At 32.8% G+C, this 25,124-nt stretch overlaps 3 protein-coding genes across 5 annotated transcripts; 2 read left to right on the plus strand and 1 right to left on the minus strand.

Moving 5' to 3' along the window:
- The first annotated feature begins 363 nt into the window (after positions 1 to 363).
- On the plus strand, positions 364 to 6,152 carry LOC108331691 (inositol-tetrakisphosphate 1-kinase 3). 3 transcript variants are annotated; one of them, XM_052875781.1, is made up of 11 exons: positions 364 to 814; positions 1,329 to 1,410; positions 1,583 to 1,615; positions 3,640 to 3,760; positions 3,887 to 3,979; positions 4,216 to 4,335; positions 4,438 to 4,614; positions 5,099 to 5,154; positions 5,239 to 5,323; positions 5,617 to 5,754; positions 5,830 to 6,152. In XM_052875781.1, exons 1-10 carry the CDS (start codon positions 618 to 620, stop codon positions 5,703 to 5,705), a joined length of 1,053 nt encoding a protein of 350 aa, XP_052731741.1. In that variant the 5' UTR covers positions 364 to 617; the 3' UTR covers positions 5,706 to 5,754; positions 5,830 to 6,152. The 3 variants fall into 3 exon arrangements, with proteins under 3 accessions (XP_052731741.1, XP_052731742.1, XP_052731743.1); XM_052875782.1 differs by having other exon boundaries at positions 5,617 to 5,746; XM_052875783.1 differs by lacking the exon at positions 364 to 814 and adding an exon at positions 1,820 to 1,935 and having other exon boundaries at positions 1,323 to 1,410.
- A 5,823-nt stretch (positions 6,153 to 11,975) lies between these two features.
- Positions 11,976 to 12,266, minus strand: LOC128196278 (50S ribosomal protein 6, chloroplastic-like). The gene has a single exon (XM_052876531.1). The coding sequence runs from the start codon at positions 12,264 to 12,266 to the stop codon at positions 11,976 to 11,978; it is 291 nt and encodes a 96-aa protein (XP_052732491.1).
- Positions 12,267 to 17,484: 5,218 nt separating this feature from the next.
- Positions 17,485 to 20,036, plus strand: LOC108332064 (uncharacterized). The gene is made up of 2 exons (XM_017567169.2): positions 17,485 to 18,717; positions 19,056 to 20,036. The coding sequence occupies exons 1-2, from the start codon at positions 18,095 to 18,097 to the stop codon at positions 19,795 to 19,797; spliced, it is 1,365 nt and encodes a 454-aa protein (XP_017422658.1). The 5' UTR covers positions 17,485 to 18,094; the 3' UTR covers positions 19,798 to 20,036.
- Positions 20,037 to 25,124: the final 5,088 nt, after the last annotated feature.

Consider the following 25,124-nt stretch of genomic DNA (forward strand, 5'->3'; position numbering starts at 1 on the left):
ATATAAAACTAAGAATTAAATAAAATTGTAAAGCGAAGTCTTGGAAACAAGTTTTCTTGTTGTTTTTTAAAATTAAAAACAAAATCAGAGTTATTTAAAATTCTCAAGACAAAGAAGATAATTAAACTATTAAATTACAAGAAAGGAGAGAGAAATAAAAAAAAAAAAAACTATAAACTAGGGATAAAGTGCAACATAAATTCTCACTCACTCGTAACCCGAAGCAACAGTGAATCCAAACAGAGCAGCGTGATTCTAACGCGTGGAATGATGGAAATTGAATTCATCATCGTGAGTACTATCTTCAGTTTTCTACAGCTCAGCATAACACAAAGCAATCTCTCTATAAATACCCCTTCTGCGGTCCCTCTTCTATCCATTCACTCTCACTCTTTCGTTACCTTCGTTTCATTCATTTCCCGTAACACCCTTCCTCTCTTGAATTCCAAATCTCCCTTCTTCTTCTCCACCAACCATTTCCCCCTTTTTTTCGCTTCCCTCCTCTTCCAACCACTCCAACAAATACCGATTTCGCTTCTCTCTCTCTCTTTCTCTCTTTCTTCCTCTTCATTCTCTTCGAAATTAAGCTTAGATAGGGTTAGGTTTTCGGTGAAAATATGAGGTTGAGGGAGAACGACGACGGTGGTGAGAAAGAGGAAGTGGTGGAGAATGATGTCACCCTGGCCCAAAATCAATGGTGTCCGGTGGTCAATGCGGGGTTTTCGTCGCCCAAGAGACTGGTTGTGGTTGGTTATGCTCTTACTACTAAAAAGATTAAGAGCTTTTTACAGCCTAAGCTTGAAGGTTTAGCTAGGTAAACAGAAAGCCATAACGGTTAATTCATTCATCATCGTGTCTTGTTGCGATTTAATTGATTGCGTTTAAAAAAAAACGAATTATTAACTGGAATAAATCGTTTCTTCGTCGGATAACTGCCTTTATGTGAATTCAAACCAGAGAATTCTTCGTGAAAGGTTATTTTCAATTTTCAATTAAATGAGGTTCTTCCCACGCGCGTCGTTTTCGTTAGGCTGGCGAGAAAGCGAACCGAAAATATGTGATCCTTGGAGAATCTGTTGCAAATGGGAAGATATTTTGCCAATTTTGTTGTTTTTACGGAAACTACATCAATCGTTGTTCTTTCTGAAAAACTTGTCTGAGAGCCTCCTCTCAAATTCTGAATACATGGATCGTACTTGTACCTTTTTTGTTTTCTTGTGTCAATCCCGTTTTGTGGTTCAATAATGTTGTCCTTTTACCTTCAAAACGTGACCGTGTTGTGGTACTCGGTTTGTTACTGATTTCAATTTGTACGGACTTTCGTGCAGGAACAAGGGAATACTATTCGTGGCTATTGACCATAATAGGCCCCTTTCAGATCAAGGTCCTTTTGATATTGTCTTGCATAAGGTTATGATTTCCTCCTGTGAATTTCCTCGTTATCTTTCTCAAATTATTTCTGTACTGCTTGTTATCCACTGGTAACTCATAAAAGATGCAATGTATTTATGTCAATGCTCAAATGATACCTGTTCGGTTTAACTGTGGCTGATTTTTCCATTTTGTTTCTTGGAAAATGCAGTTATCAGGGAAAGAGTGGCGCCAGGTTCTTGAGGTTTGTCCCCACCCACCAGCCACCCCCTTTTTAGCGCGTGTTTCTGCTCTTTTCTGTTGTGCTAATTAATCCAATCATAATAGTTATGGTTGCTTCTTGTGTTGTTTCTTTATACATTTGATGCTAAGTGGGATGTAAAAAGAAAACGATGAAAGGCTGGTCAACGACTAGCTTTTTTAACTTGCTATCTGGCATAATTTGCAGAGTGATTCTTCCTATCTCTCATTATGAATCATGAACCAGTAGTTGAGGTGGAGGCCTCAAGGTTCCTGCAAGTGAGGGTGTCGCTACTTTCATGGACATCTAACTGTTTTTGTCAGGTTTTACATAGCAAATAAATTTCAACAGATTTTTCCTTTTTGAATCCCATTAACTAGGTTTCATTTTTTCTGGATGCTCTAAGATGGACTTCCAGTTGGTTAAAAGAGAGAAAGTAAATTATTAGGTCCGTTCTTAATTTCTTATATTGCAATTCTCAGCGCTGCTGTGTTAGTGTTTTCTATGCTTCTAAACGGGAATTAGGAGTCATAATGACCTAAATTTGAAGGTTAACGGCTCTAAGATTTCTGATCAGGGGACCTAAATTGTGCTGTCTGTCTCATTAACAGTAATTGCAGCCCGGCCTATGATAGTAGTTGTTGGTTGTACTGTACATAAGCGTGTGTCTGACAATGTCTGCCGTAAGCTCCAAAATATTGTCCGCGAGTCTACAAGTAATTGTACGAATTTATAGGAAGTCTTGAATCTGATTCAAAAAAACTGCAATCTTATACTTTATACTGTAATAATAGCTGCTCTTCATATTTTAAGATGGAACTTTCAGATAATACCTAAAATATTGGAAAGTCCTATATAACCGACTGATAAATGAAAGAGTTTTGCATTTTCTTTACAAATTTACTGATTAGTCGCATTTAGATATCATATCATTTTACTCAAGCCCGACTTTATACTGTAATAATAGCTGCTCTTAATATTTTAAGATGGAACTTTCAAATAATACCTAAAATATTGGAAAGTCCTGTATAACCGACTGATAAATGAAAGAGTTTTGCATTTTCTTTACAAATTTACTGATTAGTCGCATTCAGATATCATATCATTTTACTCAAGCCCGACTTTCTGGGTGTTATGTTTTCTATTTTGGTACAATATCATCAATGTTGAAAATTCCACCCATAGTTTTTTGACTATTTGTGAAACTGACTTAATGGTACTTTCCTCCTGTAATCTTTTATATGATGAGATGTCAAATAAACCCAGTCTCTGTTTTTATTTCCTTGAACACAAAGATATTGTATGAGCTGTTGCATTCCTACAATATTCATACTTCTTACGATGTCTTCTATATTTAATGTATAATTTTTAAATTTTTATAATAAAATTATATGATGGAGTTATTGTTCATGCTTTAAAAGTATAACATTTTTCGTTCTGAGAGGAGGTATTTCTTTATGCTTTGGACATGTGTGAAGTGTAGATGTTCAACCTCACAGAAATAAAGTATCTCCAGAAATGAAAGAGAACAAAATAATAGTCTGGTAGTGTCTTTAAGGAAAGATGTGAATGCAAGTTCTTTTTATATAGCCTGGGTAAATGGTTGTTGTAGAAATTGAGGCAGATTATCGTGTAGTCTTCTACCTAATTTGTTGAATTCGCTATTTCTTGATTGTCGTTAAGCTTACACATTTCTATTAATGAGACTTGAATGAAGATTCCCTATATGTTCTCTGAATTGAATAGTCTTGGACGTTGCGTTCCAGAATTTGTTGTAGTGTATTCTGAAGGGAACATTAGCGTTCCTTGTTTATTGTGAGGAGAAACTGTGAACTGAACTAAGGTTTCTTTTGGATGAACACATATTCTTAAGGAGAAAAATAATGTTGAACTGCTGTTTGGCTATTTAATTCACAGCCAATTCTACGTACTTATTTTTACAAAATGTATAGAACTGGTGTCCTCCAGATGTTTTCTATTCTTCGTAAATGTTTTTCTTAATTTTTATACTTCTGGATATATTTCAGGATTATAGGCAGTCACATCCTGAGGTTACAGTTTTGGACCCTCCAGATGCCATACAACATTTACGCAACCGTCAGTATATGCTTCAGGCTGTAGCAGATATGAACCTTTGTGATTCCTATGGTATTTTTTTTTTGTCTCCACCTTGATTATGAATTGTGGCTCTATGGAATTACTATTCAGTGATTCTGTATGTTCAGCCATGTTGAGTTATTAGTAGGTATTGAGTTTTCCAATATCATCATGCAGGCATCGTGGGTGTTCCTCGGCAATTAGTTATCAAGAGAGAGGCATGCGCTATTCCAGAGTTGGTCAACCAAGCTGGCTTGACTTTACCCCTTGGTATGTATATGTTGGTTTTTCAACTACTTTTAGATGCTGCAGTTATGCGATTTCTCAGAGCATGGACGCATGGACATTTATTGTTACGAGGGTTGTGTTTTTGAGGCAAAGTCATTAGAACTTATGAAAATAGGCATGGTAATCCCATCTATTTTTGTGTCTGATCCTAGTACTTAATTTTGTATTCCTTAATTTGAACTTTCTTTCTTATGTTTGCAACTTCAAAATCATTTTAGTTGCAAAGCCACTAGTTGCCGATGGAAGTGCAAAGTCACATGAATTATCCCTTGCTTATGAGAAGTTTTCCCTTCAAAAACTTGAACCTCCTCTTGTTCTTCAGGAATTTGTCAATCATGGTAAGCAATTTTATATATTGTATCTATTTTTTACCCTTAAATGTTCAATTACAAATCATTATGATAAAGTTAACGAGAAATGCCACTTCATTGTTTGTGTAGGGGGTGTTCTCTTCAAGGTTTATATAGTTGGTGATGCTATAAAGGTAGTAAGGCGGTTTTCATTACCTGATGTTAGCAAGTGGGAACACTCCAAAGATGCTGGGATATATAATTTTCCAAGGGTTTCGTGTGCTGCAGCTTCGGCAGATGATGCAGATCTGGATCCTACTGTCGCTGGTAATTATCATGTCTTGTATAAAAACTTTCTATAGAACTTTACTTCTTAAAAACAAACAGGCCTTCACAATTCTCCCTCCTCTGTAAGGGAAAAAACCAGGCCTTGTCTTATTCATTCGCAAACGTAAGAGAAACCACTTCCTGGTTGGTTCTCATCTGTTGATAATGTCCCTTCTTTAAAAACATTTTTGGTTTGGTGTGATAATTCTCTATAATTTTATGGTTATCTATTTCAAACAAAATTCTATTTCATAATCTGTTTGACTATAATAAAACTTTTGTCCAGCCTATAATATGGGTTGGGTGGCGATCCAAAGTCAATTAGAAATCTTAGCACATTTACATGTGCGTGGATGAAGGAAGTGTTTTTTTTACGGGTGTGGTCATCCAGAGCTAAAAAGATATATACGCTCGTGCATATTGAAAGTCTTAACGACTAAACTGTATTTTAGTCTTCTGATTTTGTCATTTTCTCTCCTTGCAGAGCTTCCTCCAAGGCCATTACTAGAGAAACTAGCTAAGGAACTTCGATGGCGATTGGTAATTTGCGCATTCTTTTATTTGAAGGTTTCTTGCCTATACAAGGACTACAATAAGGTTTTTCTGTCATTGTTCTTATTCTAGGGTCTTCGTCTATTCAACCTGGATATTATCCGTGAATATGGAACAAGAGATCACTTTTACGTCATCGACATAAATTACTTCCCTGGTAAGAGCATATATATACGTTCGATCTTACTGTTTAAATCATAACCCATTAACAGATATTATACCCAAATGAGATTAATTTCACCTAGTAATAGAAAAGGTGTTGAAAAGAAAAATGCCAAAAGAGGTCATGTACAATAATTTATTTTGATATTTCTATTTATGTTCATTTTGAATCATTATTCCTTATCGTGTATCTGTACTATTTTCTTACGAAATAGCTAGTCTTAAACTACGTGAGAATACGTGCGTATCCTTTGAAATTATTCAGCGTTTAAATACTTGGTGTTGCAGGATATGGCAAAATGCCTGAGTATGAACACATATTTACTGATTTCCTGTTGAGCCTGGGGCAGGGGAAGTACAAGAAAAGATCAGGCTAAAATAAATCCTTTTAGCCCTTTGATTTATGTCCTCTCACAGCGTAAGCACGTACGTCTATCGAGTCAGTTTGAAGCTCGGGCTTATCTGTAGGAAAGTATCTTAGAATATTAATAATTTTTGCAGTTTTGCTGTGCCATGGAAGTTCAGGGGAAAATAAATATGAAGAAATGTGTTTGGGAAGATGGACCTGTACAGAACAACTTCTGGTAAACTTGTCTTCCCTTCTAAAGTAAGGAATGTTATGGCTGATGACCGAAGGGATGAGTTTGACGGGACCTCAGTGGGTATGACCATAAGTTGACGGATTTCAAATGTACTGACCGTTCTTTGCTGTATATATAGAAGGCCTAAAAATACTTTACAGTAGGGAATCTAGACCAAATTGTAGTTCAAGTACACATCTTTTTTTTATCTTCAAAATTAATGCATGTTGTTCTTTTTTTTTATTACAATCCAACAAACGAGCTCCTTCTTTTTCATGTCTACTTAACACCACCAGATGAGGTGTTCCTGCATTTCACATAAATGTTTCCATTGGGATAATCAAGATGTGATTCGGTTAAACTTAATTTTAGATGTAATAATAAATAAATGTGTAATAATTTGTTTTTTGAACTTGAATTTATATTTAAACATTACCTTTATATCAATTTATTTTTTCAATTATTATTATTATTATTATTATTTGGTGGAATTTTCAGAAAATGGGGGTTCTCTTTCACTAATGTCATTTTCAATGAACTGTAAACAGATATGGGAGGTGGGGGGCTTCTCGTGAATTAATGTCTCAGATAAAATTATTTTCACCTTTAATAGTTTGACTTATCACCATGTTTATCAATAAATTTTATTAAAATATTTTTATTCAGTTTTCTCTTTACATTTTAAACTAAAACTTAATTTTTATCATACAAATTACAAAAATTCTAATTTAATTTTTAAGCTTCCATAACTTTTTAAATATTTATACTCCTTAAAAATATATTATGATTTTTATAAACCATTTATTTATATTATTTTATTTTAATGAATTAAGAATTAATATTTATATCAATTTCAATTTTATATAAATACACATGGCAACATGACAGGCAAGGTCCACCTACCACAACTGCACCCTATTTTTTGTTAAACTTAAATATTTCTCTCCGCATTAGATAGTGCCGCAGTAGTTACTATAAGCAACATAAAATATGAATATAACTTATTCGAAAAACTTACATTATCCTCTTCTGATGATTTTAACTTCTTTTCCTTTTTGTTTCAATCTATGGTCTCTTCTATTTTTGAAATTTTTAGTTATTGATTGTTAATTTTTCATTATACTCTTCCAGTTAGTGTTAGTATTTATTATTTTTATCTTATATGAATATTTGAATTTCATCACAAAGGTATTGAAGTTTTAAATGCTCCATTATTGAAAGATATTAAAAAAACACTAACAAAATAAATCAATACTTCATTGAGTTTTAAGTCGTATTATATAAAAAATATTATAACTTCTTCCAAATATATAAACAGTTCTAAAAAGAATTACACGTAAAATATCATTAACAATTGAATATTTGTTTCTACCATAGAAAAAAACTCTTTCTTCCTGCACCCCCATAATTTCATCCGGCACCCCATAGCCCAAAGTAAATATGACAGAAATGCCCTTAAGTTAAAAATAAGAAAATATTTTTCCCTTTTTCCCTTGACGTAGCCGCCACAGTGATCTCTGCACCTCCATACAAGTTTCTCCACCTCCATAACCTCCATATCTCCATTGCCGCCGCACCATACCTCCATACAAGTTTCTCCACCACCGCACCTCCATAAGTACTCCATTGCAAAGTTCTGCATCTCGCAAGGTTCTGCACCTCCGTAGCTTGAAGACCCAGTTGATTCGTCCGTGCATCCCTGAGAGTGAGAGGTAAGTACAGTTACTGTATTTGGCATTAGTGGTTGTTGGCTGGGGTGGGTGTGTTCGTCCAAAATCATGTCCTCTTATGCTATTCTTATTAGGATTACCGGATTGTACAGTCCGGCACATCATTACGGATCCCGAAGATTACTGGAAATCCGACACGTACAAATACATCTTGCAGACGTACTGCAGCCGGTCACCACCGCACACAAACCTGTTTACGAAATAGTAACCATGGAACTAACACCATCACCTGTGTGCAAGATGAACTTCCATCCATAAATGCTACTGTTCAAAACCCTAAATTATTTTTATTATATATCTTAGGAACAGGAGTAATTTTGGAGTTTTCAAAAGTATAGGAATGCGGGAAGAAATTATAGGGGTTCAGGAAGAAAACACCAACGAAAAAAGTATTTTAAAAATCATATTTTGCGGAGCTCATGCTGGAGAAGAAAGCTGGGCCAGTGATAGATAGCCTAATGGCAAGAAATAAATAACTACGGCTGTGGCAAGATTCTTTTTTAACTTACATTAAATATCAAATTTTTATTTCCTTCATGCCATGATTTGAAGATATAAGATCATAAGCCTTCGCAGTCCCCCTTTATTGCCGTTCCTACACCTGTATCCTTTCTTAATTTTGGTCTTAGTGTATTTTTGGTTAAACATATGAAATTATTAACCTTTTGATTAAAAAAAAATTAAAGTAATTTTAGCTTAGTCATGGTTATGTATCCGTGTTTAACTTAATCTTACTATTAAACTTATCGCAGTAATTTATTCCCTTTGTTATTAGCTTTGACAGCATCATAAAAAATAGTTCATTAAAAATTCTACAAAATAACGCAAACAAATGCACAGACTTTCAAACTTTTATATGAGGTGAGACATCTAATACCATCATTTAAAAGTGGAAAATAATTATGTTTATAACTTCCATAAAAACGTATAAATACATTGTTATTAGCAGTAGTATAAGTAAATAAAAATAGACTAAAGTTGGTAATATATACCATACAACACTTAAGACAAATAGATTACTATACCATATAAATGTACAAAATACAATATAGCAACAATGTAAAAGCATTTTAAATTTAAAATAATGTTAGAATCTTGAATTTACAATATATCCTGTAAATAATATTTTCTCCAAGCACTAAACATTCAATCACTTGAGACACATGATGAGCAAAGACTCGTGTTTAGAAAGCCCACACGAGAGACAGATTAAACATGTGCAAGTTCAAACTTCTGAGAAAACTGATGGGTCATAAGAAAGATGGAAAGAAGGGTACAAGCAAGAGGAAAGGGAAATTGGCACTCGAATAAAGGAAAGAGAGTGAAGATAGTTCCGAGTTCTCAAGTAGAGGAGGAGGAGGAAATGGTAAAAGTCAAGAAAAGACGGTTTTAATAAGAAAAAAAAAATACACTGTTACAACTGTGTCGGGCCATTTTGCTTCTGAGTGTTGGCATGCAAAAGGGAAATAGACCAAAAACAGTGAGCAAAAGACAAATGTGGCTCGAGATTCTGATTCTGATTAGGATCCAGTATTGTTGGTGGTGACTGATCTCCCTATTTTGGTATTTTAATACTGGTTGTTAAAACTATATGACTGAGTAAAGAGAGGTGCTGAATGAATCTGACGTTAGCAAAATAATTAAGATCAGAATTGCATACATTAGCACTCTGTTAGCAGAAGGAACGGAAAATACTGTGATCAAGAGAAAGGATGGGAAGGCAGCACATACAAATGATAAACTGATTCTTTAGACCTACTTGCAAAGAATACGACTTCTTAAGTCAACATAAAAGCAGCTGAATTATGCTGTCTGAGTGTCTGAATTTGTAAAACTGAGAAATGAAATACGAATTGTTTCCTTTTGAGAACTTGGATTAAGGGAGAGTATTCTGGTTAACACAAGTGTGTGGTAATTAACAGCTTTGTTCTGTTCTGTTTCTGCAGTAACTACTTTCCATTACAAATATTTACACAGACCCTTGGTCAGACTGTATATTCAAGTATTTTTCCTACTGCCTTAGTTTTGAGTTGAAGGTGTTCGATATTGGTCCACTTATGCCTCTTTCTTTAATTTCTCTAGTATATGTATACATGCGAGAACATATACTTTGCTGGCTGCTTGTGTTTTTGGTTGGGCGCATGTTTTGCTGTTTGATATTTTACACGTGCTAAATGTTGTTCTTATGAAGAATGCAAACCACGCTGGTCATCTCCATCAGCACATGTTAATTGAGTAGCTTCCTTTGCACGGTTTCCGACTCATCCGCACCTATAAAAATGAGCTTGATTCATTGTAAACACTTAACTTGAATTGAATAAAGAAATGCTGTTGAATTGGTTCCAGCTACTTCTTCTTCAAGTTCATTGACTTGTGCCTTCTTAGCACACTTATCTCTAGCTTCCTTCCCCCTTGGAAGGCTGTCTGAGCTAGAACCACTGGATACGCACCTCCAAAACCGCACCAAACCTTCCATCGAACACCTGGTGTGCACCTCCGTTTTCCTTCATCAAACCATTCCGCTGTCTACTTCTGGTTCATGGAGCTGCTCAATCTTGAAGAGAGGAGCTGCTTCCATCATTTGGTATCAAGAGCCAGCACGTCCACGCTGTGCTTCAACGAGCTAAGTTGTTTTTTTCTTCATTTTTCGTTTCTGTCATGTACTGTCAACTCTGTCACTGTTTCCAGAATTTTTTTTCATTTCTGTTTTGCTTCAATTCGCATTTGTAATCATTGTTCTTGTGTTTCCAATTTTCCTTAAGTGTTCCTTCATCATTTTAATCGGTGCAAAACCATTGTTGAGTTCAATTTCAACTTGCAAATTCAAAATCCAGTTATGTCATAGTCATGTGCATTGTGCAGTTTTCGTTTTACTGTTGCATTGGTGTAATCCAGTTCCAGCTTTCGTTTTTTCGTTTTCATTGAGTTCAATGCAGTGATAGCTATCCATGGATCATATAAAGCATTGACATATTGTCTAGCTTTGATCAAATGAGCTAAAGCATTGACAACTAGTGTGTCTATTTTGAAAATCCTGCACATAATTTCCAAATCTGGTGTAGTAGCTATATGCTGTTTCAGACCACATTTATTGGTTCTTAAGCCTTGCACACGTTTGTTTAATGATCTTAAATGTGTCTCAAGTGATAGCAACTCATATTACTCTCAGAAAAGCAAACTGTGTGCTTGAGTTCATCCAACTCTGATTTCAATTTTCTGCAGCAAAAGTCATTTTTAGCTTGATCAAATGCACACTGTGTTGTTCAGATTTGCAGCTCATGAAACTTTGGACAAGTTTGTTTAATGTGTTTGACCAGTTTTCAACTGATTCTAACTGTTTTTCAGTGCATAATTCCAAAATGAATGTTCGAGTTGATTAAATTCAGGTTTCCAAAACTGTCACAGTTTTTTATCAGAGTTGGCACCGTGCTTGCTGTCCTAGCTTGGTTTTAGGCTTTAAAAATCTCCTAGCTAAAATTCTGAAGCTAGATCTAGTGCATTAGGAATTCTTTGAGTCTTTGATTGAGCCATCCAGCTTTGACTCCACTGCTTTCTCAAAATCTGATGCAGTTTTAGTGCATTTTTCTGCACTTTTACCAACTGCTATTGTGTTTTGATGAATCTAATTGTTTTGGTGCATTCTTACCATTTGAGCAAGTTTATTTTACCATTTTAAACCTTTGTGCACTATTTATTTGGTCAAATTTGAGCTGATATGAAAAATCACTTCCTAAACTATCAATTTTACCTAAATTTGGAAGTGAACTAGTGAATTTCTGCTGCAGTGTGTTTCTTGGCTGTTTGAGTGTTTGTACACCTTACTTTTGATGATATAAACTTGATTGCACCATCAATTAACCTTACCAAACACTGCCATACAATTTTCACTTTGAAAGCACCATTTTCACATCACTTTTCTGGTGCAGTATGCAAATTAAGTGGAGAAAAGAAATAAGGGACAAAAAAAATGTGAAAAAGAAAACTGTAAGAAGAAAAGTAGTGCAGAAAGAACATCTGTCTACAAGAATTCAGAAATATAAAGGTAAAGGAAGTTGCAAAGGGTTCCTGAGTGTGTAGGGAGAGTGTCTAGTTTTAGTCTAAAATTGACGTATACTAAACGGATTCAGAAAACCTAACCATCAGTTCGCAAATTAATCGAATTCTCGTGCTCACCGTACCTAAGAAAGTGAATTCATCCAAAACAAATGCACAGATAAAAAGTTTCATTTGAGATTTAAACAAGAAATATAAGATAAAATGTTTAAAGAGTAGCGAATATGAGGCTTGAAGAAAACAGAGAAAGCATGAAAACGACGACGCAGTACCGAGTGAGTGGCTAGGCAGAGGGAGGCGGAGGAGCAGCGGAAGCAGAAGAAGCGTCAGCAGGAATAACGAGAGTCCAATCCGGAGGAAGAGGAGGCATAGGATCGTACACAGTTGGCTTGCGGTTTATATCCCATGGCTGCGTCTTCCGTGGCCGAGTCTTCATGTGATGCGCAGTCGCTTTCTTCTGCGGCCGAGACGAACACACTATCGTCAATCCTCCGTCACTTCTCTTTCCAATTCCCAGTGCTTGTGGTGGCGCCATCACCACTCCACACCCAAACATGCTCGACAACGACGACATCCTTCTTTCTTCTCGCTTTTCTCTTTTCTCTTCTGTTGTTTCTCAAACACTCATCTCTTACCGGTTTATCCCTCTCAGATATTTTTCCAAAACTTCCCAATTTACCCTTCGGATTTTGGTTCGAAGGTACAAGGCCCAAAGGTTATTTGCTTTTTCCCTCTTCGACAGCTTCTCCTCCATCCATTAAATTTTTCCTTACACTACATTATTCTGGAAAGTTTTGAAGAGTGTAAAAAGAAAATTGACAGGGTACAGAAAGAAACATCCTCCCTCTTCACGAACTTTACTGGGCCTGGTCTTTTCTTTCTATACTGGGCTTCTCCTTTTGCAGACACCTTTGCTGAAATTAATCCATGATTCGATAACAGTATATAAGCATGAACCATCTAATCTCTAAATTTGTAATGATGAATTAAATTTATTTGTTTTTTACACTGATAGACAAGAAAAATTATTTCTAAATTTGTAATGATGAATTAAATTTATTTGTTTTTTACACTGATAGACAAGAAAAATTATTTCCAAAATGTTAATTAATATTAATGTGGTCTCTCTGAAATTAATTTAATCGTTTCTTATTAACTAGCATTATTAAATAATGCCAAAAGGTACTGAAATAAAAATCTCATTTTACTTTCTCTATTTCTTTCTTCTTATTCGTCCATTAGTTATGTATTATCTCATAATTTATCCATTTAGTAAACACTTTCAAAATTTTAAGTATAAACTTGTTTGGACAAACTTTTCCCCAAAATAAAATATTTATAGAAGATGAAAATAAAAAAATAAAAAAAATAAGAACATTTCTCGCAAACTAAAATTTTTGCATAAATTAATAAATTACAAATAAAATTATATTTATTTTTTTTTTCTTTCGATTCTAGGTCCATCGAGATACATAATTAGCATTAGTGACCATAATTATCTATTCTATAGATTTTTTTTTATAAATTTAAACAAAGATTAATATCCCTTGTCCGTTAACTAGCTTAGCTGTTATCAACAGTGTTTAAAAGGACGCAAATAAAATCCATATAATAGGGAACATGGTGAGAAAAACACGAAGACGCTCCTTTATTACCACTCAAACCCAAATTCGTACTTAGGTGTGAGCAATTTATTGTGGCAATACACAATACATATAGTTGTAAACCTTCCTTTGCCTAGTGGAGACAGGCATTCCGGCGGTGTAGGCTAATAAAGTTTTACTATTTTAAATTCTATTGTCCTTTGCAAGACCGAAAGTTGAATGTAAAATTTCACCAATGTAATTTGTCATTCATCAAGTTTACAACATCTAAATTTACCTTTTTATTAATGGTCATAATTTAATCATATTAGTGTAAATGTAGATTAAGGATGACAAAAATATCTGGCCCGATATCCACGTATAAAACCTACATCGGATAGTTAATATCTGCGGATATTTACTACCTGCGGGCTATATAGATAGCGGATATTTTAATACCTACTTATAAATGGATTGGGTGTGGTTATTATACTATCTGTACTTGCGAATATCCGCTATCCACAAAAAATAAAAATAAAAATAAAAATTTAATTTATATTTTATTAAGTTAAATTTAGTTAAAATTAACATTAATTTATATTTTATAAGGTTAAATTTAATTAAAATATAATTTTAATTTGTATTTAATTTAATTTATATTATATTTTATATATTTTTTGAAATTTTATTTAAATTTTATTTTGATAATTTAAAAAGATATATTTTTAAAATATTTGCAGATATCCGCAAAGATATATTTTGTCAAAATAACTATATTTTTATCATCAATTTAATCGTTTAAATACTAAGTTAATAGTTTATAAATACACATTAATATTAAAAGAAGTATACATTTAATACTCTTTATTATTATTATTATTGTTTAATTTTTTTATTTTTACTTAAGTGAATATGTCTATTTCATTTGGATTTTCATTTTATATTGGACAATGAATCATTGTCAGTCTTCAAAGTGACTACACTATAAAGTTGACCTTATTCCTTCTACAACTAGTTCATAAAGTTGATCTTATTTCTTCTACCATTTATTCAAAAAGACATTCGTTATTTCAGTAAAAATATGTAACTACCATTCAAACATTTCCAACTACTAATGACACATACATAAAATAGATTTGGGCATTTCATCTTTTATTTATGAAGTAAACATGTATCCATATACCGTGATACATAACAATAATAAAATTTATGTCTCATATTCATTTTCATTGGATAATGGTCATGCTTATACTTAAACTTTATTGTTTTAATTATTAATCAAATAACTTCTTTTACAAAGAAATAAAAAACACATCGAAGTAAACATTATATTATCAAGGATTTATTGTTAAAATGACATACATTTTAAATATTTATACGGTTGAGCACTTTAAATTGAAATAGTAAGATTTTTTTATGTGAATAAATAAACAATTAATAAAAATATTGATCATAAAAAGACTTGAAAAAAATAAAATAATCAAATGTGCCTCATACAAAATATTTTAATTGATTAAATTAATGTTTGTGTTTTTACAAAATTTAATAAATCGTTGTATGGAATCACACAAATAAAAGATAAAAGTATAATTAAGGTTGTGACAAAAAGAGATGTATCTTAGGGATACGGGTTACCTTTATGAATATTGAAAAAGTCAAACGATAATTAAGAGAAGACGAAAAAGTGTGGCATAAGAAATAAATAAAGGTTTTTCAATCAAACAAGGCCAAAGATAAAGGAAACATTTGAATATATCTTACCTGATAAACTGTTAATGTTTTGGTAATTTAAAACGGGGTAAATATAAGAATAAAAATAGACACAGGAATGGATGGAGTCCAAACAAATACACATATAATCGTTTACGGCCTCATACTCAATTTAAAAACTATGAATTACACATATTTAGTCAAAGAATTTGTTCTTTGTTAAAATCGGGACAAGTTAGACAACACATGCAAAAGAAAAAGAGATTTATTTGTCATTCATATTACTAACTAACTTTGAAGTTGTATTTTAATTATAAAAGTACACAAGTTATTTAATATTATAATTTTTTAAGATTTGACAAATATTATAAATACTTTAAGGAAAGTATGAGTGTTTAAATGCAATAATCTACTACTCGAGTTCAGGTCAATTAACATACAACTCTTGAAAGGAGAGAAAAAAATAGAAAATTAAGTTTTTTATTAGGTAAAGTTCTATTCATTAATGAGAGATCTCGCGTACACATTGTTTTTGATAATACATGCTTGACATGATATATTATATCGTGTTATTAGCATATACATTGAAGAAAGTGAAACACTTTTAACTAAAATCTCTTGGTATATATGTCACGAGTTATACACTTCAACTTTATGAATATTCATAAATATTTTATATCAATTATTATTTGCTTATTAAATATGAGTTGTGTTGCTTGCACTTGAATATAAGTTGTGTTGCTTGCACCTTTATCTTTATGATGACTATGTGGTGATACCTCTATGTAAAAATATTTATTAGTAATAATAAAATATAAAGTATTTAAAAATAATACCAACGAAGAAAATAATATAATATTTAAATATTAATATAAGTTACAAATGACAAAAATAATGAATTAATAATAGCACTAATTTTTTTACAATTCAATATTTAATTAAAATTATTTTTAACCAATCACATTTTATTTTAAATTAATTATACTTATTTTTTTTATAAAAAATCATCAAATTTTATTTTAAATTAATTTTAACTAATCACATTTCACTTTCTACTAATTTTAACCACAAAGATAAATGTATAATCTTATTACTTAATTTATTAAAATAATTTTTTAATATTTTACATCCATCAAATTATTCATAAACTTTAAATAAAGTTTACTTTCAACTATCTTTATTTTCACTTTTAAATTCCTTGAAAATAATTTATCTTCTATTTCTTTCAAAATAATTGACTCTCCCTCAAATAATTTTTTAAGTCTAAATTTAAAAAAAAAAACGACTAATTTTACTTTTGTACTAACAACTTTATCAACTATATTGTGCACGTCAATTAAATAATCCATATCACTCATCCATCTCATAAATGTTTTGCACATCTTTATCTTAATCTAGTGCTTTTTATTTGCCATGTAGACCATCTTTAAGATGCATATACCATGTCTCATGTTTTATATATAATATTTTAAGTTAACCTATGCAATGCCTTCGACAGATCACTATGAGACCATGAAAATGACTTCACCTTCTATATTCGTAAGGGTTAAATCTGATTTTTCTTTTTAATTTCTTTTTAATGGACTTCACCAATTCAAACGTGCAAAAGGAGCTATTAGACTAAATCAACAACAACACTTGTAAGTATAACAAGATAGAAGAATCCCTAATTAAACCCTCAAATGTGAAATCCTAATTCTTAAAAGCTATTTAAAAATCCTAAATATGCTATCTTATTCTAAAATATTATTGAAAACTTCTTTGATACATGTATATATCCAACAAATATGTTAAGTCTAAGTGATATGATTTAATCAAATTCATTTAACTTTCTCAACTTAAAGTTATTGAAGAATATTTCAAAATATATTTGTTATATATTTATAATATATGTGATTAAATCTTAATAGTGTGATTATATCATAACATTCTTTAATATTATATATTTATAAGATATTTGGTGAAAACACATTATCGTTATTATTTGATATAGTATTTCATCATAAAAAATACACTCGTTATTCAAAAAATTTAAACTTTTTGGAATTATATTTTGTAGGTAAAATTTCTTTCCGCTCCAATCTTCAAAAATATACATTAAAAAAAGTTTTCAATCCACTAAAAGTATCGTTCGAAAATGCATATTCATATCTTTAAAAATAATATCTTATTAACTCAAGAATCTAAAAAGAAAAATTCTCAAATTGTAGCCATATATAGAACGACTAATTCAAACAGGAAAAAAGACTTTTAATGTAATGGTGTAAACACTTTATTTACATTTGGCTACTTAAAAAATAAAAAGTAATAATATTTACACATTGATCATGTCATCATCATATTTTGAACCAGTTAATAACTAATTCACTTCGAAGAATATATTTTATTTAAGATTAAGGGATAAAATCATTGAAAATGTGAAACTTTTTGCGAATGAAGTTAAGAAAAAAAGAAGAAAAAAAGAAGGTATTTTTAATAGAAAAGAAAAAGTGAATTTTGCAAGGATATATATATATAGGATTCTTGAACAGTAGCGTGCAGTGTGGAAGGCATAACGTAGAGGAACTCCACGTGTGGTGTGGCAGGTGCGCCTCAACCTGCTTTACCCCTAGGCAGTAGGCAACAAGAGGAAATAAGAAAGTGAAGGGCAATTGAGGAATTAAAAAGATATAAAAATAGATAAAATAAAAAAAGAATAGTATAATAATGGATAAATCCAATGGGTAAGAAGAGGAGGTGATATCAGAGAGGGTGGAGCCCAGCAAAGTGCAGCGGAGGAGAGAGAGTCTCAACAACAATAGATACCGTCAACATGGGTTCCCCAGCCACTAGAGTCACGACACCCTGTACCCAGCTGTATCCCACCCTCTCTCTTTTTCTCAAGCCCTTTATGTCACCTCCCCTCAACAACTAACTCATTTCACCACACTACACTACACACAAAACAACTCTTCCCCCTTTTCCTTTATTGTCCCAAACATACCTTCCCTCCATTCCTCCATTCCTCATGAACAACACTCTCACTAATCTCATCTTTCTTCCACCACCACCATCACCTTCACATTAGCATTACACCCTTTCTTCTTCTCACCAACCTTAATTTCTCCCCATGGATCCTTGCCCTTTCGTCAGGTTGACAGTCGGCAACCTCGCCCTCAAAATCCCCGTTGCTTCCAAACCGGCGCGCTCTGTCGTTCACCCTTCTTCTTCCCCCTGTTTCTGCAAAATCAAGCTCAAGAGCTTCCCTCTACAGTCCGCAGTTGTTCCCTTCATCCCTCCCGAGAACAACCTCCCCGACTCCCACGTCCACCCCATCGCTGCAACCTTCCACCTCAGCAAGTGTGATCTCGACAGGCTTGCCGGAAAATCCATCTTCGCCGGCAAGCTCTGCCTCAAAATCTCGATCTATACCGGCCGTAGAGGTACTACCTGTGGCGTCAACTCCGGGAGACTCCTCGGCAAAGTTTCCGTGCCTTTGGATCTCTCGGGAACGGTAGCGAAGACCACCGTGTTCCACAATGGCTGGATTAGGATAGGGAAAGACGCCAAAGGCTCTTCCGCACAGTTCCATTTGAATGTAAAAGCTGAACCCGACCCCAGATTCGTCTTCCAGTTCGATGGCGAACCTGAATGCAGTCCCCAAGTTTTTCAGATCCAGGGTAACATCTCACAACCAGTTTTCACCTGCAAGTTCAGTTTCAGAAACACCGGCGACCGAAATCACCGTTCCAGGTTAGTTTTCTTCTTTTCCACGCCATTACTTTAACCTAGAATTTTGTAGCTTTTAAATTATGCTAGTTGCTATTGTTAGGTAATCCACTGTATGCTGGCAAGGAAAATTGAAAAGCCAAGTTCAATTGAACATACTGTTACTTCTAGGAATTTCAATGTGACTGCTCTGAAATGCACAAATTTTGGTTGGATAGTTTGTTTTAGGATTGGTTTAGTTTAAGAGTCAATTTTAAGGATTTGGATTTCCATGAGTGCAACGGTTTTAGTAATGTGAGAGTGTGTGAATGCTGTGTGTGTGCAGTGTGTTAACTATGTGGTTATAATTCTCTTTCTTTCAGGTCGTTACAGTCAGAGCCGGGAGGTTCTAGAAGCTGGTTGAGTTCGTTCGGAAGTGAGCGCGAGCGTCCGGGTAAGGAGCGCAAGGGATGGTCCATTACAGTTCACGACCTTTCCGGTTCGCCGGTTGCGGCAGCTTCCATGGTCACACCTTTCGTCGCCTCGCCCGGTTCGGACCGGGTCAGCTGCTCCAATCCCGGTTCGTGGCTCATTCTTCGCCCGAGCGACGGTACATGGAAGCCCTGGGGTAGGCTCGAGGCGTGGCGTGAGCGCGGCGGCTCCGACGGCCTCGGCTACCGCTTCGAGCTCATACCGGACACCAACGGCGGCATGAGCGCAGCGGGCATAGTGCTTGCGGAGTCCACGCTGAGCACGTACAAAGGAGGAAAGTTTGTCATTGATATGGGTTGTCGCAGCGGAGGAAATAACGGCGGATCGAACGGCCGTGCCACGCCGGGGAGTGCAACGTCGCCCGCATGCAGCCCGAGGAACAGCGGAGACTATGGGTACGGCCTCTGGCCTTACTGTATGTATAGAGGATTTGTGATGTCAGCGAGCGTGGAGGGCGAGGGGAGGTGCAGCAAGCCTAAGGTGGAGATTAGCGTGCCGCACGTCAACTGCACGGAGGATGCGGCGGCGTTTGTAGCGCTAGCTGCAGCGGTGGATCTGAGCGTTGATGCCTGCAGGCTTTTCTCTCAAAGGCTTAGGAAGGAGCTGTGCCAGCAGGTGGAATTGGTTGGGTGATTCCGGCGTTTTTCTTTGTCGTTTGGTGTTTTGCCCCTTTCCTTTTTAAAATTTTTTAGTGGGGTTGTTCATTTTGAGTGAGGCATTTTACTACTAACAAACAATTTACAGGCTGTACAGAAGGATGAGAGTAAGCAAGTATTAGAGTGGGCTCAGTGTATTCACGTGTGGCTTTTCATTGATTTTCTGTCTTTTTTTTAAACAATTATGGGAAATCAAGAAAAAGCTTTTTTTCTTAATCTTATTTTTTAGCAGAAATCTCACCTGCTTCGTAACCGTGTTTATGTTGTATTATTTTCTTCTATTTTCAGCTGTAAGTGCCAGTCTATGGAAATACTGCTTAGCCGACTCTAACTAAAATAGATACCTGACAACTCATCACATAACTCCATTCATACTTTACTTCTTTGGCAGGTTCTTTAGATTTGTGTTTATAATTCTATTTATTTTTCATCTTTAAAGTTAAATATTATTTATAAAGATTATTTATTCTATTTTTTCAGAGAGATCAAATGTAACTGATTGTTATTTTGATAATTATTCTTTTTAAATTCTGATGTTTTGTATGTCATTTTAGGTTTAGCCTCATTTCTTATTATAAAAATTAGGTTTAACCACATTTCTTATTATAAAAGGTAGGTTTAGCCTCATTTCTTATTGTAAAAGTTAGGAAAATATCATTTATTTTCAGCAATGTCTTTGTCTATTACGGTTCCATGGAAAATATTTGTAGAAGTTTGTAATGATGACAATTTTCGGCTAAAATTGGGATTTCGATAACTTTAAAGTTGGTTAAAATTACATCTTTTTTTATATTTATTATATAGGTTTATATTGTACCCTCTAATATCTTAATAAAAATATATTTTTAATGTAAATTTTCATATATTCATTGTAGGGAAGAACGACCAATATCTATTTTAAACAATACTAGTTTTAATTTTATATATTATTTTTTATTTTAATTTTGCTTTATTATTGATTTAGCACTAAGTCTCTTATAAAAATGGAAAATTATATGAAAAAGAATAACCAATCGTGATTAAGTTTAGACTACTTTAGATTAATATTATATATTACTTGAGGGAAACATGAGAAGAATAATAAAAATAAGAAAAAGTAAATCCGACAAACATGTAGATATTTTTCTCTACATATTACTTCCAAGTGGAATAAAAAGGACAAAAACAGTGAATAAGATTGATAACATAAACAGGTTTTTCTTGATTCGGTGTCACTTCCTAATAATATGGATTGTTTTGGTCAGATAATTATTATGTTTATAAAGGGTAAGTAAATAAAATTAAATAGCATAATAAAGAATAAAATTTTGTATTTCGAAAACATTTGAAAATTTTGATTGGGAACACGAATGAGCACCTCGGAAGATATTAAAAGTTGATTTAATTGTTAATTATTTAGTGAAAAGTGATTTGAATAGAAGAATTTTGTTTTTAAGAAGATTGCTTAATTGATAAGTTATAGAATATATATTAAGTGAACAGGTGTTGGCAGAGAATGAGAGTGGGAATGAATTTGAATGAAAGGTGTTATTAGATGGAGTGAGTGAGTGGTGGGAGGAATTTAAAATTTGTTAGAAGGCGAAATTAAGTAATGTGGATGATAGCTGTAACGCAGGGGCTTAGAGCGTGCAGGCTGAAATTCAGTTGGGGCGTGCTTTAAGGGAGGTAATAATAATAATTATAATAATAATAAATAATATTAGTAGGCACATAATCATATGACTTCCTGTTTCTGCCTCTTCTATTCAGATTATTAACACTAATCTTCTCTCTTCACCTGCCAACAAACCACGCAAATTCTATTCATGGATTTCAAAATGTGTGAGAGAGAGAGTATAGAGTTTGGTGGTGGCGCACTGACGTGTAGTTGTGTGTGGGTGTGGAGTGGTCCAATGGAGTGTTGATTTTCTCCTGTGTTATTAGGGGCACCAAACTTTGGGCACGGGACCAGCATCAATTTTGAGTAGATAGATATATAAGTTATAACGAAAGCTAAAAAGGGATGTTTATGTGGAAAAATAGAAGAAGCATTGTTATTAATAAAAGAAAGGGTAGGTTGTGGTGGGTGAATGAAGATAGTAGGGGGTGTACTGGTGATGACAGTGTCTGAATAATGAGGTTGCAGAGCAGAAATTAAGATTGTGTGTGTATGTGTGTGTGTTTTGGCAGTGCTTGGGTTGGTAATATTATAGGTTAGGTTGAGCGTGGTGTGAAGACTTGGAAGCTAAGGCAGCTGTAGGCTGTGGTTTGAGTTACTTTGGTCCCCACATGTGCTGTGTCATGTAACACCCTTTTATTGGAAACTGAAGAGGAATTTCGAGTAATGCTTAAAGAACTTCACACAACACCTACATCAACATTGTACCCTCGTGTCTCTTCTCGCCTACATCGATCGTCTCCATGATGTATAATATTTTTTAATAAACAAGAAATTTTGTTGCAAATATACTGATTTTAATATCATTTTAAATTTAATTTAATTTTATAAAATTAATTTATAAAATGAAATTTATATTTTTATATATTGTATTATATGTTTGTCTTATTAATTTTGGAAGGTCAACCATCAATTGAACGATTTTGAACTATCAATGATTTTTTAGATCGATCATTTTATACTGAATTTTATTTTGGATAAAGTTTCTCTTGACGAAATTCATTTTGGATGATCGCTTTTAATCCACTACTTAGGACGGATATCATTCATGAAAGACTACCTTGACCAAATAATACAGTCGACTGATTACAAAATGGTCAGATTAATAATGGTAATGAAGAATTAACTTGTTAATACTGATTAAGATATAATTGAATTATAATTAGACAAACAAAAAGGTAAAAACTCATAATAAGCACGGTAAACAAAACTCTACTAAATAACTTTCATATACATTGTATTAAATGTTAACCAATCAACCTAGTGACTTTAGCATCAAAATATAAGTATTATCCTAGCAGAACAAATTTTGGACTACTTTGAAAAACAAGCAATTAATGATCTAGTATCCATCCAGTTACGAAAGAAACATGAACATTCGATGTAAACAAACTCATCTCAACCTTAAACATCGATTAAAAATCTGACCCAAAAACTTCTAGATATATTTATTATAATTAATTTTACTTTTAGTTAATTTCAAACTTTCAAACTTAAATTGTTATGGAAAGTAATTTTTTATTTTTAGGGAATTTTACTTTCAATTTCTCCATTATGATTATTCTTTCGTCTTCTAAATAAACTCAGATTACTAGAGATTATTAGTTTCTTATGTTTACCAGAAAAAAACAAAATTACTTCTGCTATTCTTTGTTTGAGGTCCATTTTGAATTTGAATAAAATTTTTTCACGGTGTTTTTGATTCCCTCTAAAACAGGGGATTTTCTTACATCTGCCATTGATTCCCTCTAAAACAGGGGATTTTCTTACATCTGCCATGTTACTTGTTTCTTGGCTACATCGCCCACCTTTATAAATTTTACTAAAATTCGGCAGTTAGTGACACTTTATGTTGTGTGTATTAATAATGATATTAATCCACATAATTAGCCTTGTGGTGTGCTAATTTAACTTTATACCATTGAATGGGGAGAAGTGGTTAAACTACTCCACTTGCTATGTATAACTGAATTTCATTTATTATAGCATTGAAATTTGGGGTGTTCCTTGAAAGTTAACTTTTAACTTGCTGTTAAAATACCTAAGTAAAATATATATATATATATATATATATATATATATATATATATATATATATATATATATATATATATATATATATATATATATATATATATATATATATATATATATATATATATATATATATATATATATATATATATATATATATATATATATATATATATATATATATATATAAATTATGTTAATAATGAGAACTTTTCTATGTAAGATTCATTTTCTTGTTCCAAATATAATAGGGTCATATCTGGTAAAGGAATTGCATAGTTACGTGAAGAATAAACAATATAAAATTCAGGAGCAACTCAACTTTAAATTTGCAATAAAATTGAATTATAAAAATAATTTTCTTAAAGAAGGATATTCTATCATGATAGTTAAGGACACAAGACAAAGTCAAAAGGAAATAAGGAATCCAATATTCTACATGAACCCACCTGCACGGTCCTTATAACATTCCAACAACCCCAATGGAAGCAAGTGAAAGAATATGAAGTACAATATGTTTTTTTTTCTAAGGAATTTATTTATTTTTGTACATATTCTAATATATGATTGATTTAACATGTAATTACGAAGCCTGTTATTTTAAATAAGTTTATTGAGATATAGCATTTTAAGAGAAACAATTTCAAAAGGAATTTTATATTTTACAAAAAACTTATCATATAATACTATCATTCTGCAAAGAGTTATCCAATGTACTCATTAATTAAATTAGATTAACAAAACTTTTTTCTTTTCTCAATTTGGGATTTTTTTCTCCATTATCTGACTTAGATAAATGAGTCATGAGTGGGATTTAACAACTGTATTTATTTATTTATTATTATTATTATTATTTTTCTCCCAAATATCACCTTATCAAAACATAATTTTTGAAAATATCATTATGGATAAGAATGACCTTTCTTCAAGTCGTGGTCATGGTTGTAACTGTGTCCAGCTCGCAAACACAGAATGTTCCGATAAAATCCAGGTTTGTGAAAGCATATAATAATTTTACACCGGAAAAAAACAAGAAAATAATACTTTTATGGATAAGTTCTTCTACAAATTGTTATTGCGAAACAAAACAAGAAGGTATATCAATAGTGATTAATTGGAACAACTAGCTATTGATATTCATAAGAATAATATATAGTTTCAACTTGTACTTTTACACAAATTACAATTCTTTTAAAATTACAATTGAAATAATTGAATTTTTCTTTTATTTATTCAGATTAATGCATTTTTAAATTTTGCCAAGTACTTTTTTAGGAAGAAAAAATTCATGATTAGAACAGTGTATGTCACATTAGATTCTTTTTGAATAATTACTTCCATATTGAAAAAAAAAGCTTTGCCCCATCTCATATTTTCAACCTTATTGTGATTATTTTTCCTCATAAATGTTTTCGTCCCACCTTTATCTCACCTACTTCATAGTTGTTATCATAGTTTAAAAAAATCTGAATAAATTCCTTGCTGTATATGTTCTAATAATCCGTTTCATCATATTTTTTTTTGTTTTCAGTACATTTAATTTAACCATAATCATGTTATATATATTTTGCTTACTTAGATAAAATAAATATGTTACTACTCAATATATTTAG

The sequence above is a fragment of the Vigna angularis genome, chromosome 4 (genome assembly GCF_016808095.1).
Source record: "Vigna angularis cultivar LongXiaoDou No.4 chromosome 4, ASM1680809v1, whole genome shotgun sequence".
NCBI classification, from domain to species: domain Eukaryota; kingdom Viridiplantae; phylum Streptophyta; class Magnoliopsida; order Fabales; family Fabaceae; genus Vigna; species Vigna angularis.

What these genes read in the sequence shown, in the direction of transcription:
- LOC108331691 (XM_052875781.1), top strand. Translation starts at nt 618, where the DNA reads ATGAGGTTGAGGGAGAACGACGACGGTGGTGAGAAAGAGGAAGTGGTG. An exon ending in AGTGGCGCCAGGTTCTTGAG is followed by an intron (nt 1,616 to 3,639) that starts GTTTGTCCCCAC and finishes GATATATTTCAG; the next exon opens with GATTATAGGCAGTCACATCC. An exon ending in TCAGGAATTTGTCAATCATG is followed by an intron (nt 4,336 to 4,437) that starts GTAAGCAATTTT and finishes TTGTTTGTGTAG; the next exon opens with GGGGTGTTCTCTTCAAGGTT.
- LOC128196278 (XM_052876531.1), bottom strand. Translation starts at nt 12,266, where the DNA reads ATGTCGTCGTTGTCGAGCATGTTTGGGTGTGGAGTGGTGATGGCGCCA.
- LOC108332064 (XM_017567169.2), top strand. Translation starts at nt 18,095, where the DNA reads ATGGATCCTTGCCCTTTCGTCAGGTTGACAGTCGGCAACCTCGCCCTC. An exon ending in GACCGAAATCACCGTTCCAG is followed by an intron (nt 18,718 to 19,055) that starts GTTAGTTTTCTT and finishes TCTTTCTTTCAG; the next exon opens with GTCGTTACAGTCAGAGCCGG.